At 42.2% G+C, this 14,942-nt stretch overlaps 1 protein-coding gene across 2 annotated transcripts in view; it reads left to right on the plus strand.

Annotated features, from left to right (window-relative positions):
- The window catches only part of NUCKS1 (nuclear casein kinase and cyclin dependent kinase substrate 1), a 31,535-nt gene extending 25,507 nt beyond the window's left edge, over positions 1 to 6,028 (plus strand). For both annotated transcript variants that reach the window (XM_070397084.1, XM_070397083.1), the window contains exon 7: positions 805 to 6,028. In XM_070397084.1, the coding sequence (XP_070253185.1) occupies positions 805 to 1,004 (200 nt within the window). In that variant the 3' untranslated portion in view covers positions 1,005 to 6,028. The remainder of the gene's footprint in view (positions 1 to 804) is intronic.
- Positions 6,029 to 14,942: the final 8,914 nt, after the last annotated feature.

Genomic DNA, 14,942 nt, shown 5'->3' on the forward strand with positions numbered 1-14,942 from the left:
GTACAGCAAGCATATCAAATTCAGAGGCTAACACGGACCAAATAAACAAGGTTTAAGTTTATATGGGCCGCAAAAAAACAAAAAGCTTCAATTTTCATAGAAGTGTAGGTTTATTTCGATAGAGACCATGCTGAATACAAAGGGCTGAAATAAATGAGTCATCGTTAACATAAAATGATAGAACATCTTAATAAAAATTAGTATTTTTTTTTGGACACTTACCAGACACTGAATAACTGCACAAATTAATAAGCATCATGCAAATAAATCTATTTTTCTTGTTCTGCGAAAGTGAAATATTTCCTTATTGCACACACCAAACAAGTCAGTCCAAGACTAATGACATGGCAGTCGGCTGCTAAAATATTTGCTGCTTAGTATTAGTGGAGAGAAATGGTGCACCTGCGCGTAAGGCACCTAAGGGAAATCAGTGCAACATGATTATAGTAATCAGTCATTAGCAAACGTTGTAGTTCGTTATTAATAATTATGGGTAACAGGATATTAAAAAATTAAGTTATGGAATTTTTATTAAAACGTTTCTTACATACCGTTATATTGGCTGGGCCGCAAAAATATTCGTTGTGAGCCCCGCAAGTTTGACATGCTTGATGTATAGTATCCTGTTTATTATAAGCATTACTGCTAACATAACATTATAGTGCTGGTAAAAGTATTGGAAACCAGTAAGTTGGGAGTGTTGTCTTTATAGATCTTGTTCTTGTAGATTGTCTTGTTTCTAGCTAGTTTTTATAAAGATATTTTCTTCTCTTCCCTTCCCAAAATTGGTGTTTTTCTTCTCAGTGACGCCAAGTCCCGTGAAAGGCAAAGGGAAAGTGGGTCGCCCCACAGCTTCAAAGGTATCAAAGGAAAAGACTCCTTCTCCCAAAGAAGAAGATGAGGAGCCGGAAAGCCCTCCAGAGAAGAAAGCCGCTGCCAGCCCTCCGCCCGAGAAGTCTGGGGATGAAGGGTCCGAAGATGAAGCCCAATCTGGGGAGGATTAAAAGTGATGATGGTTTGGGAGAGATTTTATTTAAAAAAAGAAAAGAAAAAAAAAAGGAAAAAAGGGGGGCAAAAAAAGAAAACTACATAAGATAGAACATGGTTTTGGCTATGGCTTTGACTCATGGGCTTTCAGTGCTTTTTTTCCCTTTTGTTGAAAATAACTTTCTCTTTTTTTAATTTTTTTTTTAAAGAAAATCTTTGTATGTTTAATTTACCTTTTTGTCTATTGGTCTTTTCTTTTCTACCACCCTCTACTCTCTCCCTTTTTCAATGAAAGCCATGTCAAATTAATCACTGGATTGACTGCTTCATCTTTTTATTTTTAAAGGATGGTATACCACAGTTGTAAAGCAATAAGATTTGAGATGAACACTATGGAAATGTTGCTTTTTGCTAAACAGTAGCAAGTTGAACAGTAATCAAAAAACATAGAAGAATTTTAGTTAAAAATGATTGCTTCTTTCTCTACTTGGACTTAAATCAGTTGTCATCTAATACAAGTTTATTTTTTACCTTGCAGGCAGGGCAGGGAGTGGGTAACCTGACCTTGTGTAGAGTGTGGGTTTTTTTTAAATTTCATCACTTGTTATCTCAAAGAGATTCAGAGCCAGTGATCCTTTTATTCTACTACGTCTTTAAGGAATTAAAAAAAGAAAAGGAAAAAACAAGGAGCGCCAAAACTTAAATCACGCTTAATTTCCTATTTTACTCTCCGATGGTTCATGTTTTAAAATATATATGTATCCTGTTTCTTGGATAAATTTTTACCAAGGGTAAAAAAAAAAAAAAAAAGAAACCTAGAATTTAAATGGCAAGATCTATATATCATAGTGGATTTCTTCTCAAACTGACAATGTTTAGGTTATAAGCAAATAAACTACCGGTTAATGTGAAACTTGTTCACAAAGACTTGAGATTTTTTTTCCTTTATGAAAACAGAATTGAAATTCTTTTATGCCATAAATGTGTGTGCATTCAGATTCCATGAACTGTGCTCTGTTTTTATTTGCGGATAGAACTTTTCTTTTTCGTACACTTATCTTCCCATTTCTTCATAGAACCATGGTATGAAGTGCATCTCTCGGCTTCCTGCTACCATGTAGGATGCCACTGCAGACCCACCCCCAGTGCCTACCAGCCCTGCTGGAGGACATGATTTCTCCTGGCTCTGTCTTCACCTACTTCACGTCCTGTGTTTGATGGGAGTGTGTTAAGTGGTGCTCCCACACATTTAATTTGCTTTTTTTTCTTTTTACTGGTGTGTCTGCTTACTGCTCATGTTGCTTGTTTGGAGTGTAAGGGGTTCCACAGGGCTCGAGAAAGCATGCATTCAGGAGACCTACGTGCGGTTAACAGACTTGACATGCCTTATGAAAGCAGTCAGGAGATAGACCTGTGTGTTCCATCCTCCACATCCTGATACCATGAGCTTCTGGAAGGAAGGGTTAGGGGCCTTAGTGTGCTGAGAAGTTGAAAAATTAGTGAAATTTAACCTCTGCCTTTTTATCTAGATTTGCTTCCTCAATATTTTACTTATGCAATTTTCTTCCTTTTAATTATAGCATATTTTACTCTTGGACAACATAGCTTTCTTACAGATGTTCCTAGAACAAAAGGTTATTTAAGGAATAGTTTTACTCTGATTATTAAGACACTTTAAGAAGTATTCTTTGTGATTTAAAAAAACAACACCACCTAGTGACAGTCGCTTCGCTGTTGCACTATGTGTTAAAGAATGAATTTGAAGATTTTAGTACTTGGCCAAAAATGCAAAGCTTGAATATAAATAGCAGTTGGATTGTTATCTAAAGGTTATTCTGTTTGGTTAGTGGGTTTGTTTAGGTACCCAATTTTAACAGGGTGTGTGTGCTTCTAGCAAGAGACTTCTCAGTGTTTCCACCATGCACTTCTATACTTAGGGGTTTATAACTTTGTCTTACATTCCTAGTAACTTTTGGGCTTTCTTAGATTATGTTTTGTGAAAATCAGTGGTGGGGAGGGGGTCTTTTAAAACTTTAGCCTCGGTATTTTATGTAACACAGTCTCTAATATATTAATCTGCACTAACATCTATGTGATACAGGCACATATTTTAGAGGTAATTTTGTCTTCTAAGTTCCTTGTGTGCATTTGGTTGGGCTTTTTGTTTGCAATCCCTTTTTAAAAAATTAATTCATGAGATTGAAAAACATATATATTTCTAATAGACTGGACAAAAGGATCTGTGTCCCCAAGTGAGAGAGAGGCTCTGAATGACCGTTGTTTTCTCCACTTTTTATTGATTTAAAACACTCTAGTCTTCCCCTCAAATCATGCATGCACATAGGAGGGTAGCTGTGGTGTCTGAACTGGAAACCGGTGCTCAATAGTCAGGCTTGATGTGATGTGAGGCTGGGTTACAAGCTATAAGCTGATAGTGGTTGGCCATTGGCACCACCCTTGACTAATCTCCCTCTTTTTCCCTGGCGTGCCTATGGTGAGATGGCAGTAGCTTTCACGGCCTTGTTTGCAGTGCTCAGGAAGTGGGACATTAACCTCGAAGGTGCTTGTTTGTGCTAACTTAATTCTCTGTGTTAGCTCTGTTAGGTTTACCTCTGAAATATGGATTTCGGCAGCTATGCTGACTGACACTACATTCTAGTTCTTATGATTTTTTTTCTATACTTCTCTCCACACACACACACACACACACACACACAACTTGACATGGGTAGTTTACATATTAAGTCTCTCTGTAACTTGCTGCTGCTTTTAGCCCTCCCCACCTTGGAATCAATGGACTAGACCCAAAGGATACATTTTAATTTTAGTAATGGTAGATTTGTCCTGCTTTCCACAAACCTGCCTTTCATATCTCCACTCACTATTGAGTCCATAAAGGAAAGTTAATGGGTGAGTCCTCCTTTAGGGAGGTAATGAGTGGAAATCTTTTTATCTCGAATAGTAGTTGATTTCCCATAAAGGAGGTTTAATGTCTTTTTTCTTTTCCACAGTAACTGTTTGCCCCAGGTTGAATCCTCAATTCAATACTTATTCTTGGTACTGGTTCAAATAGCTTTTTCTTATTATAGGTAACTAATCAAGAGGAATTAGAAGTTATAATCCAGTAAGGTTTTTGACACTCTTGTGAATATATGTGGTCAGCTAAACTGAACTTGACACTTTTTTCCCCAAAACATTTCTTTTTTTAACCATGACCATTCAGGTATCAAGTGAATTTTAGAGTACTGGTTGGAGAAAGGGAATAGTTCTTTAAAGAAACCAGTTTAGAAGATGCTTTGAGAGTGTTAGGCAAGGGCAGAAGTTAACACCTGGAGCGACAGAGAAAGCTTTATGAAAGGCCATGGGGCCGTTGTCACTGTTGTGAAGAAGGGGAGTTCGAATGGTTCTGTGCCCGCTTCACCTGTGGCTGCGCTGAGAAGCAGAAACGTCACCTCAGGAGTTTGCAAAGGGAGAGCCTGGGTGGTGGGCTCCATGGCACTCAGGCGTAGATGCTGAAGCAGGTGAATAACACGCTTCCTACCAAGGGAAAGAGAAAAGCTAAAAATCTGGTTGCTCTTGAGGTTAGAAAATTGTCCTTTTCTCTGCTTGGCGCTGGGTTTATTTGGAAAAGGTGTTAGTTTATTTGAATATTGGGACATCAAGCTATCTACAACCAAATTTCAATCTGCAACCCATTTTCCCTTGGTCTTGGGATAAACTTGATACAAAATGACTTTTTGAATCCCAAATCCCTAAGTCACACTTCTTTTTTCAAAGCCTAGTTCACAAAATTCACAGTGGTGCTGACTGTGTATTAACCACTATTGACAAAAGTCCCCTCAACCTGCCTGTTGCCATGCCAACGGAGTGACTGAACTGGTGACATCTGTTGGAGCATGCTTTGTGTGGCTGGTGGAATGCCACCATTGTGCATACACTTTGTACATCAGGGGTGAAGGGGGGGTTTTCTAGATTTATGGGGGGGGGGTAAAACTTTTTTTTTGTTTTTTGATGGGGAGTGGGTATAGTACTTAGCTTACCCCTAAATAACATGTATAAAAACCCCTGAAGTATTGTGTGGGTGTGTGTGGGTGTGAGTGTGTGTATATGTCTGGCAATTAAACTGTTGTCTTCTGGAAATTAGTAAATTCTTTTTTTCCTCCAGAAGTATTTGTTACAAGATTTGTAAATAAGAGCTCTACTTTGTTTGTTTACCATGACCATGTTGCAGCAAACCTTAAATACCTAATTCCTGTAAGATTTAAGGAAAGACTTGAAGACGTGTCAGGTTAAGCAGCAGCCACGTTCTCAGAAATTGTTTGCCTTGATTCATCTTTCAGACTTCATTTGCCAGCTCTAAAATTCCCAGTCTTCCTAATTTTAGTCCTTAATCTTTTACGTTCTGAGCAGGAAGGGTAAAAGAGGAACCTGCGTAAATGTGTTTAATTGTAAGTCCATGGGCTGAGACCGGGGCATCCCTTTCTTAATACTGCAATGTTGCTAGATATGTGATCAGACACCAGAGGGTTGGGCGTTCTTGCAATACCTTAACAGTGCTGAGATCTGCAGCATGGTACTAAGGAAGTTAAAGTTTGAATGTAACCACTTTATTTAAAAGTTGTTTTTTATTTAAATGAAATGGGGTTGAAATGAACATGATTTTGTTCGTGAATTATAGATGCAACATACATTGGTAGACGTGTGATGGTCTTTTGTGATACTTAATTTTTACATATCCCAGTCTCTGTATGTACCTGCATAGACAAAAAAACAAATTCCTGCTTTCTTTATGGAAGGGTTTCCAGGACTGCGTGTCTGCTCCTGAGCTCTGTTTTAAGTATGTGTATCCTTTGCTTGTATTTTGTATTAAAAAATAAGAAAAAGAACCCTTTATTGTTGAGCATGTTGGCATTGTCCCCTTTACTTTTTTTTTTTTTCTTTTTGGGACATGAAGCAAGTTATTCTTTTTTCTGTATCTTTTTTTCTTTTGTAAACTTTGTTTTGTTTAAAAATGGCTTTATAAAAGGGCTTTTATAACCCAGATATGTGCTCTGTGTACTTCTTGGAATACTCACACAAATACACTGACAGAGAGCTGATTGCCTGGGCCTATCAGCTCCCAGGCCAGCCTATTGGGGAAAACCTGCTTCCTGAATGAATTCTTTAGGCTCTAACAGTGACCATCACTCTTGCTGGTAACAAGAAAAGCATGTCTTGTCTCAAGTCAAAGGGTTACAAAGTGTGGAGGGCAAAATTCTTAATTTAGGATAATTATACTCACAAAACATTTGCATTCAATTTTAAGTACCCATAGGAACTACATTATATTGCAATTTTAGAATAAAATACTACTTAGGTGGTGAATATGGTAGAGTGTCCTGTTTAGAATTGGGCTGATATTGTAGCTAATCGGGTTTTATTCTTTCCAGCCTTGCCCCTTATTTACTACATTCTTGCCTCGTCATGCAAATATTTAACAAGCTTAGCTTTGAAATTTAGTGTTTTTTGCATGCTCTTGTCCCTCTGGCTAATTTCTTATAGAGTTATTTGTCCCAGGTGAAAGTTGACTTGGGAAGAATGTAACCAGACACTTGCTCATAATATGTGGGTGTTTTATGATTAACATACCAGATTTCTGTGTCAGTACAATGCTGAAGAAATGCAATCTGTTTAAAGGATTTCAGAACCCAGGGGACAAACATGTTTGGTAAAAATACGTTTGGAACTCCCTCAACTCTTATTCGTGAGCATTGCTATACAGTAATTTAAGACTGGCTGTTCAGTGCTTTGTAATTCATAAAGTGCAACTTACATACTACCTCAGTCAGTTTTCCCAACAACTGTGAGACTGGCCAGATGTTTGTTCCTCCAATTTCGTTGGTTGGGGGAAAAAAACTGGTTCAGGTAGGATGTGCTTTGATGTGGCAGGTATGGTCCAAGGGTTTGAATCAAGCCGTTAGTTCTGTGTGCTTGAAGTTGTCACAGCTCCCATTATCTTGTATAAATGGGTCCCTTGAATCTTTCTAATAACCTTTTGAGCATTTTGCTTTCAGCATCTCTTGAGTAACATGCTTGAACCAGCTCAATGACTTACATCAAAGACAATGGGGAAAATTCTTTTCAGTGAGATATAAAAATTCTCATTAAATACTTAAACTTACTTGAAAATTCCTGTGGTCCCTAGATAGGAAACTAACTTATTTAAAGCTTTTATTTTCGGATGTCTTAATATAGTGACTATACAGGAAAATCTTGTTTATACAGCCCTTATCCTCTGCCAGTAGAGGGCAGTGTTTGTCCTCCATATACTTAACTAGTGACCCTGATGCTCACCCCATCTCATTTTTAGATACTTTCCCCTGGGCTCAGTGTCCACTGTATCCTACTTGGGTTAGAGCAGCGGTTCTCAACCTGTGGGTCGCGACCCCTTTGGGGGTCGAACGACCCTTTCACAAGGGTTGCCTAAGACCATCAGAAAATACATATATAATTACATACTGTTGTTTTTTTTAATATATTATTGATTTTTCACAGAGAGCGAGGGAGAGAGAGAGTTAGAAACATCGATGAGAGAGGAACATCGGTCAGCCGCCTCCTGCACATCCACTACTGGGGATGTGCCCGCAACCCAGGTAAATGCCCTTGACCGGAATCGAACCCGGGACCCCTCAGTCCGCAGGCCGATGCTCTATCCACTGAGCCAAACCGGTTTTGGCAACATACTGTTTTTTTGTGATTAATCACTATGCTTTCATTATGTCCAATTTGTAACAATGGAATTGGGGGTCACCACAACATGAGGAACTGTATTAAAGAGTCACGGCATTAGGAAGGTTGAGAACCACTGGGTTAGAGGTACTGTGCTGTGTGCCCACAACATCCTAGTGTATGCAGCAGCAATATTTTCTGGATTTTAAGTGCAAAATAGGATCTCGTTCATGCACATCTGTCTGCTTATGTTCTCTTTATACTCCCAAATCCTACATGGGTAATATCCCGAAACTAAAGTACACATATGTTGACATTTCAAAATGCAGCTGTAAATTCTTGGCCCTAGTTTGGAACAGGTGTTGCCTTTTGAAATTGCCTTCCAGCTCAAAAAGCCTTGTCTCTTGCACAAGCAGCACTGATACATGGTCACATACAGTGAATACGGAGACTTGTTGTCAAGGTAACGTGGTAGCTGTGTTCCTTTATCTTGATGGCATGCTTCCCTTTCCCTCGATACCTCGATAGAATGGACAGGTACTCATTTGACATGTTTTGGCTGGGCCACCATCAGGAGAAATCGTTATTCACGGGTGTGCCCCCTGTTTCAATATTAAAGTCCTGGACAAATATTGTGAAATAAATGCTGTGTTCATTCTGGGGTCAGAGAGTGAGAGGGTGCAGCCAGAATTTCCATCTTAGTAAAGCAAATAATTACTTAAAAACATGATAACAAAATGTTGGAAGTAATAGTTTGCTTTAATTTAGGTCTAAGCTGGCATTCAGAAATGAGTTGTTTAAAAATGTACAGAATAAGTAGACCAAGGAAGATTACACACACATAAACTATTATTGGTAATGTTTTAGCTATTCAGTGAAATATATATGTGTGTATGTACACACACGTCCTTTTATTAGAATGTAAGGGATCATATCCTTGGCTAACATGGAATGTAACATATCTAATAGATACACTTTTCCACTTTGGGTACGAACAAGAATATGTACTCTATGTGTCCTCAGGACTCGTCTGACTACAAGAGATTAGGGTGGATGGGTTAGGTAAGGCTCTGAAGGAGGTAGAAAGGCATTTGGAACAAGAAAAATGATGGCCTAGATTTAAGGATAACTACCAGTTTGGTAACTCTGGTTGGTTATGTACTAAGAAATGATTCTCACTGCCCCACCAGTGTAACTCTGGTTGAGTGTCAACCAGTGAATCAAGAAGTTACCAGTTTAATTCCCAGTCAGGGCACATGCCTAGGTTGTGGGCTCAGTCCCCAGTAGGGGGCGTGCAGGAGGCAGCCAATCGGTAATTCTTTTTCATGGATGTTCCTATCCCTCTCCCTCTCTCTAAAAAAAGTCAATAAAAACTTTTTTTAAGATGTAAAACAACAAAATTTTAAAAAATGATTCTCACTAACAATAAGCTGAATTTATAGTAATTAATGTAAAATAGATTGTGAAACACTTGTCTTTACCCAAAAAGTGTGCAGAGATGGTGACATACACTGGATCCTCACTTGTGACTATAAATTGGTTCTCTTGTACACTAATTTAGCCTATGGATTAGAATATTAAGCATTTTTAAAATATGGCTTTACTGCCCTGACTGGTTTGGCTCAGTGGATAGAGCGTCGGCCTAGGGACGGAGGGATCCCAGGTTCGATTTTGGTCAAGGGCATGTCCCTTGGTTGCGGGCACATCCCCAGTGGGAGGTGTGCAGGAGGCAGCTGATCGATGTTTCTCTCTCATCGATGTTTCTAACTCTCTATCCCTCTCCCTTCCTCTCTGTAAAAAAAACACACCAATAAAATATATTTTTAAAAAAAAAAAAAAATATATATATATATATATATATATATATATATATATATATATGGCTTTACTGCCTGGCCGGTGTGGTTCAGTGGTTGAGCATCGACCATGAATCAAGAGGTCGAGGTTCAATTCCCGGTTAGGGCACATAACCAACTTGCGGGCTTGATCCCCAGTATGGGGCGCGGGAGACAGCCAATCGATGATTCTCATCATTGATGTTTCTATCTTTCCCTCTCCCTCCCTCTCTGAAATCAATGAGAATAAATTTTTAAAAATATATGGCTTTACTTCTAAAGTATAATGACATAGCAAAGCTCTTTTATAAGAACCTAAGTGTCTTTAGGAGTCACAGAGAACTCAATTGATACTCTATTTAGATCTTGGAACATAATCTGGGGCTTCAGTACCCTCACTTCATATCTAATGCATGCCGCATCTCAGTTACTCCCCGCTCCCCGTTGAGTCTTTTCCTCCTGCCTCTGACCTAATTTAACACTATCTCTCTTTTCCTCTCCTCCTCCTCTCTCCCCCTTTGTGAACAGTTTCCATGAGGTTAGTGTTTTTGAGGCAAATATATTGTTCATACATGAACCAGGTAGTCCTAGAAGTGCTTGGGGAACCAGCTGTCCTACAGAGAGCCACACCGTTGGCCCAGGTACAAGGTAAATAGCATTTCTTGGTAAAGTGGGAACAATGCAGGGCTTATTCCAACGCTCCCTTGTAGGGAAGGGCTGGTGTGGCTTCAGGTAGACAGGATGTACACAGCAGCAGTGAAAGAGAGTGGTTGTTGTCCTGGGCCTTGCACAATGGGCCAGTCTTGGGCTATCAGCAAAGCGTTCTTTCTTTCCTTCTCCTGCATTTCTCTCATTCTCTTCCCACACCCTCCAGTGAAGCAAGAAGACCTAGTGTTTGTCTCCTGGGTCACTAACTGTTCTTTAGAAGTCCACGCCAGTGCGCAGCCACTGGGAACCGGATGCCCGCTCGGGGAGATTTAAGTCTAAGTGGGGACACACTTCTCATGCCAGACGGCAGAAGAGGGAATGCCTAGCACATGTGTTGCTTTTAGAGTTCATCTCGGAATCATCCAGATGTATTTATTGACAATGAAAATCCTGGGGCCTGTGTAGCATGAAGAGTTTTGTCCTGCTCCCCAAGAGGAAAAACTGTAAATAGAGTTTGGATCTGAGAATGTTGCCATTTCTGGGATACTTTTATGGCTGAAGGAACTACAGCATGACATACGTAAAACTGGATTATCCCTGGAAATGTATGTGACAAGTATAAGAAGTTCAGCAGGTGTTCAGCGGCAGCGTTGCTCACTACAGCCGCCGCCGGTCATTTCATTGAAACCCCACTCGCCTCTCATGGCGTGACCTGCTTTAGCCGAGCTCTGGTGGATGAGGCAGATCCGTTTACAGGGTGGTCTTGGGCTCTGGCACCCGCCTCGCCATCTCCCCCCTCCTCTTGCCTGGTTCTCCTTTTTATATAGTGGGAATAATAAGCTGATTATCCCCCGAGTCAAAGGGACGGAGTGAGCGAGGCTGTGTGCACCTCACCCCCAGGAGAGAAGCTCTGCACTGCGGTGCTGCTGGCACGGCAGGCCCCCGGGCCACAGCGTTCCCTGGGCAGGGTCCACGGCTGCGAAAGCACCATTCTGGCCGGACTGAAATCCCTTCCGCTTTGTCTCTGAAGCACAAATGAGTTATTTATTAGTAAGAGCACTCTTGCAAAAGGGTAAACTTTAACCAGCCACAATTTAGGGTGGCTTTCGAGGGGAGGGGAGGGTAACAGTAACTCCCAGGTCACCTGCACTAGGGAAGGGGTCTTTGAAGAGTGTAACCGCACAGGACTGATTGGGGTTTGACTCTTCAGCTTCTCATGGGAAAATATATTTTCATCCAGTGGTTACAAACAGTATTCCTAGTTACGGGACATAGATTTCAAAGGAGGGAACACTCACTGGGACAACAAAACTGATTAGAAATACTTGCCGGGGGCACATTTTTGGTATAAGAAATCATTACATTTTTGTGTCTTTGGTCTTTTAAATTTAGTAGCAGAAAGGAAGCCACGAAACTATCGATTGGAGCCCTCCTCAGGGACAGAGCCTAGGGGCTCAACTGAAATCTCTGGCTGGTGCCAGGCCACTGCCCATGGACACTGGAGCCCCTGTCAGGAGACCCTGTTACAGACAAACAGCGTCGTGGCAACTGCACCCCGGGGACGAGCTACAAGATGGATGCCTCCTCCCCCACACATTCTCTTCAGTCTTTAGGGAAGAAAGACCCAATTTCAGCAGATAGTGAGGAGGCCTTTTTTAAAAAAAAGTTTGATTTATGTAAGTTGAGTAACGGCCAGGCTACATAAATACCGAAATTCTGGTCAGGAGCCTGTTATCTTGTAATCCGTCTTCCATCTGAACATCCTGTGTGCTTCTTGTGAGATAAGATAACTCCCAGGAGGTGAAAGTCCCTCTTGTCATGTAATCTCCCTTAAGGAGATAAAACTGGTCATGTGTCTGTAGTAAAATTTTCACTTTCTCAACCCAATTACCATCAGTTCTGTTAATGTGCATGACACATGCTTCCCCTTCATTAAACATTGCAGATAAGTGAGGTCGTGAGAACTGGGTTTTGTTCCCTCTTAAGAGTGTGGTATTAAGAGAAAACTTCGCTTAAAAACTAAGATAGCCCTCTTCCCGGGCTTAGCTTTCACATTTTCGGGGTCAGAATGCTAGCCGGTTCGCACACAGGCAGGTTCTCATGCGAAAGCATCCACTGGTGAAGGGCCAACAGGAGGAGTAAGGATAAGGGGGGCCCTTTCTCCGCTCATTTGACAAGCCGTCAGTTCTGCCGTGTGTCCATCACACTTTCAAAAGAGATTGACTTGGGGTATTTGTTTCTGTTTGTTCGTTTTCTGTTTTCAATATAAAATTCTTAATTGAGAATACAGGTCAATTTCCAATCAATGTGATAAAAGAGAGGAAAAGGCTAATAATTCAATGCAGCTGTTCTATGTATTGGAAAGCAAGGACCTGCATTAAGGTTTGTATTTGATACACCTTGGCTGGCCATAGAAGAGTGCTTTCAACCAGTGGTTCTCAAAATGTGATCCCTGGTCCAACAGCTGGGAACTTGTTCAATACGTGCACCATTGAATGCATTCTCTTCGGCCCCATCCCAGTCCTATTGGATCAGAAACTCCGGGGGTGGGGCCCAGCAGCTTGGGTATAACAAGCCTTCTGTTTGGTTCCCATACACACTGAAGTTGGAGAACCACTGCTAGTTTATCTCAGGCCAAAGGATCCACTGGACCCAACCCTCACCCTGTTTTTCATATTGGAGACGGTAACTTGGCCTCGGTGATGTTGAAACAGACCCGTCATGGCACCGTCTGTCTGGCACGACAGCACCAATGAAATCCTGTGGTGGGAGCCTTCTTTGCCTTTCCTGGAAATCATCTCCTTCGCTCTGGGTGCCTTGTCCCTGTGCGGGAGTCACCGGCGAAAGCACGGACCCTTTTCCCCTCGATGAACCCCACTGTCCCTTACCTCTGACTTCAGATAAGCATCCTGCCTGCTAGTGAACCTCTCACAGATTCAGGTCTTGGTTCTGAGTTTTGTTTTGTTTTTCTTTTCATTCCCTTTCTGGAAAAACAACTGGACCCTGCAAATGTCTTTGACAAACCACAGATGTTCATGTTAAGACTGGAGCAAAGAGGTCCAGCTGGTGTGGCTCAGAGGTTGAGCGTCGACCTATGAACCAGGAGGTCATGATTAGATTCCCGGTCAGGGCACAGGCCCAGGTTTCGGGTTCAATCCACAGTGTTGGGTGTGCAGGAGGCAGTCGATCAATAATTCTCTCTAATCATTGATGTTTCTATCTCTCTCTCTCCCTTCCCTTTCCTCTTGGATATCAATAAAAATAAATCTATTTTTTAAAAAGACTGGAGCAAAGAGAACATGCATATAGCTCCTTTAATGGCCTGCATTTCACCCTGGATAACTCATTTCGCTAACTTGTACTTCTTCCAATGTTGTCTTGCTAATAACAGTAGCTTCTCTTTTTGAGTGCTTCTGTTCGAGGAATGGAGGAATCCTCTTGGCCATTTCCCATGCCTTCTACCATTGAATCCTCCCAGTAGTTCCATGAGGGACCGACAATATCACGATACCCAGTCACAGAAGATGGAACTGAGGTGGAGACAGTCGAACAGCGCGCTCCAGATCCCATAGCCTGACAGCCACCACCCCGGCAACCTTTTTATTGACACTGACCAATTGCCTTTTGGTTCCCTTCACTTGCTTCCCAGAATATCCAGCCTCTAGCAGGAGCTTGGGGAGCAGTGACTTGACCCAAAATAGATGAAAAGAGAGAGATGATGAAAAAAAAATGCAAACCTCTCGACAAAAAGTCCCGGACCTGGTTTTGAGCTCTGGTTCTCACTAACCAGCGAGGCCCTTGGCAAGACGCTTCCCTCCCTGGGTCTCAGCTTCTCAGATTGTTCACGATGTTTGTAACACATGCTGCTCAGAGCTGTGAGGAGCAGAGGTGACACTGCCCAGAAAGAGGCCTCCCGCAGTCATTCCCCGCGGGGACGAGGAGGAATAGGCCTCCGCAGCCTCAGGAGGAGCAGCCTCAGCTGCTGGACCACAGGGCCTGTCATGCCCGTTGCTGAGGGGAAATTGCATTTCTTTCTTTTTTAAAAAAAAAAAAATTTTTATTGATTTCAGAGAGGAAAGGAGAGGAAGAGAAAGATAGAAACACCAATGATGAGAGAGAATCATGGGTTGGCTGCCTCCTGCACACCCCCTACTGGGGATCGAGCCCGCAACCCTGGCATGTGCCCTTGACTGGAATCGAACCCAGGACCCTTCAGTCCGCAGGCTGATGCTCTATCCACTGAGCCAAACCAGCCAGGGCGAAATTGCATTTCTGACTGTTTTGTCTTGAGGGTGGGGTGATGGTGCAATGTAGGTAAATGAGGGGATGGGAAGAAGGGCTGGGAACCGCCCCGCCACCTGGTCTCCATGCTCCTGGCTGCCCCCTCTCTGCGCCTCTCCAAGCGCCTGCTTCAGGCTCTATCTGCTCGTTTATACTTTCCTGTGAAATCGCTGCCGCAACAGGTTCCTGATGCGCATTAGGGTACTTGTGGATGCAGCCAGGCATCAGGAAGGGTACAGGCCCGCCGCCTCAGAGCAAAACGCTCCCTGCTGGTCGCATCTCCCTGGGCAGGTGGTGGGGGTAGCGCTTGGTGGCAAAGATAGGTAACCAGCATCCCTCAGGAAGCATTTAATATGGGAGCGTTGCCTAGGAAATAGAACTATAACAATGTGGACTGGGGAGGAGAGGGGTCGAGAGTGGTGTGGACTCCCTCTTAAGGCTGCAGTGGATTCCTATAGAGGAGGTGGCGGGGCGGGGGGGGGG

This window comes from Myotis yumanensis, unplaced genomic scaffold (assembly GCF_028538775.1).
Source record: "Myotis yumanensis isolate MYYU_CA2020_CCGP unplaced genomic scaffold, mMyoYum1.0.hap1 SCAF_17, whole genome shotgun sequence".
NCBI lineage: Eukaryota > Metazoa > Chordata > Mammalia > Chiroptera > Vespertilionidae > Myotis > Myotis yumanensis.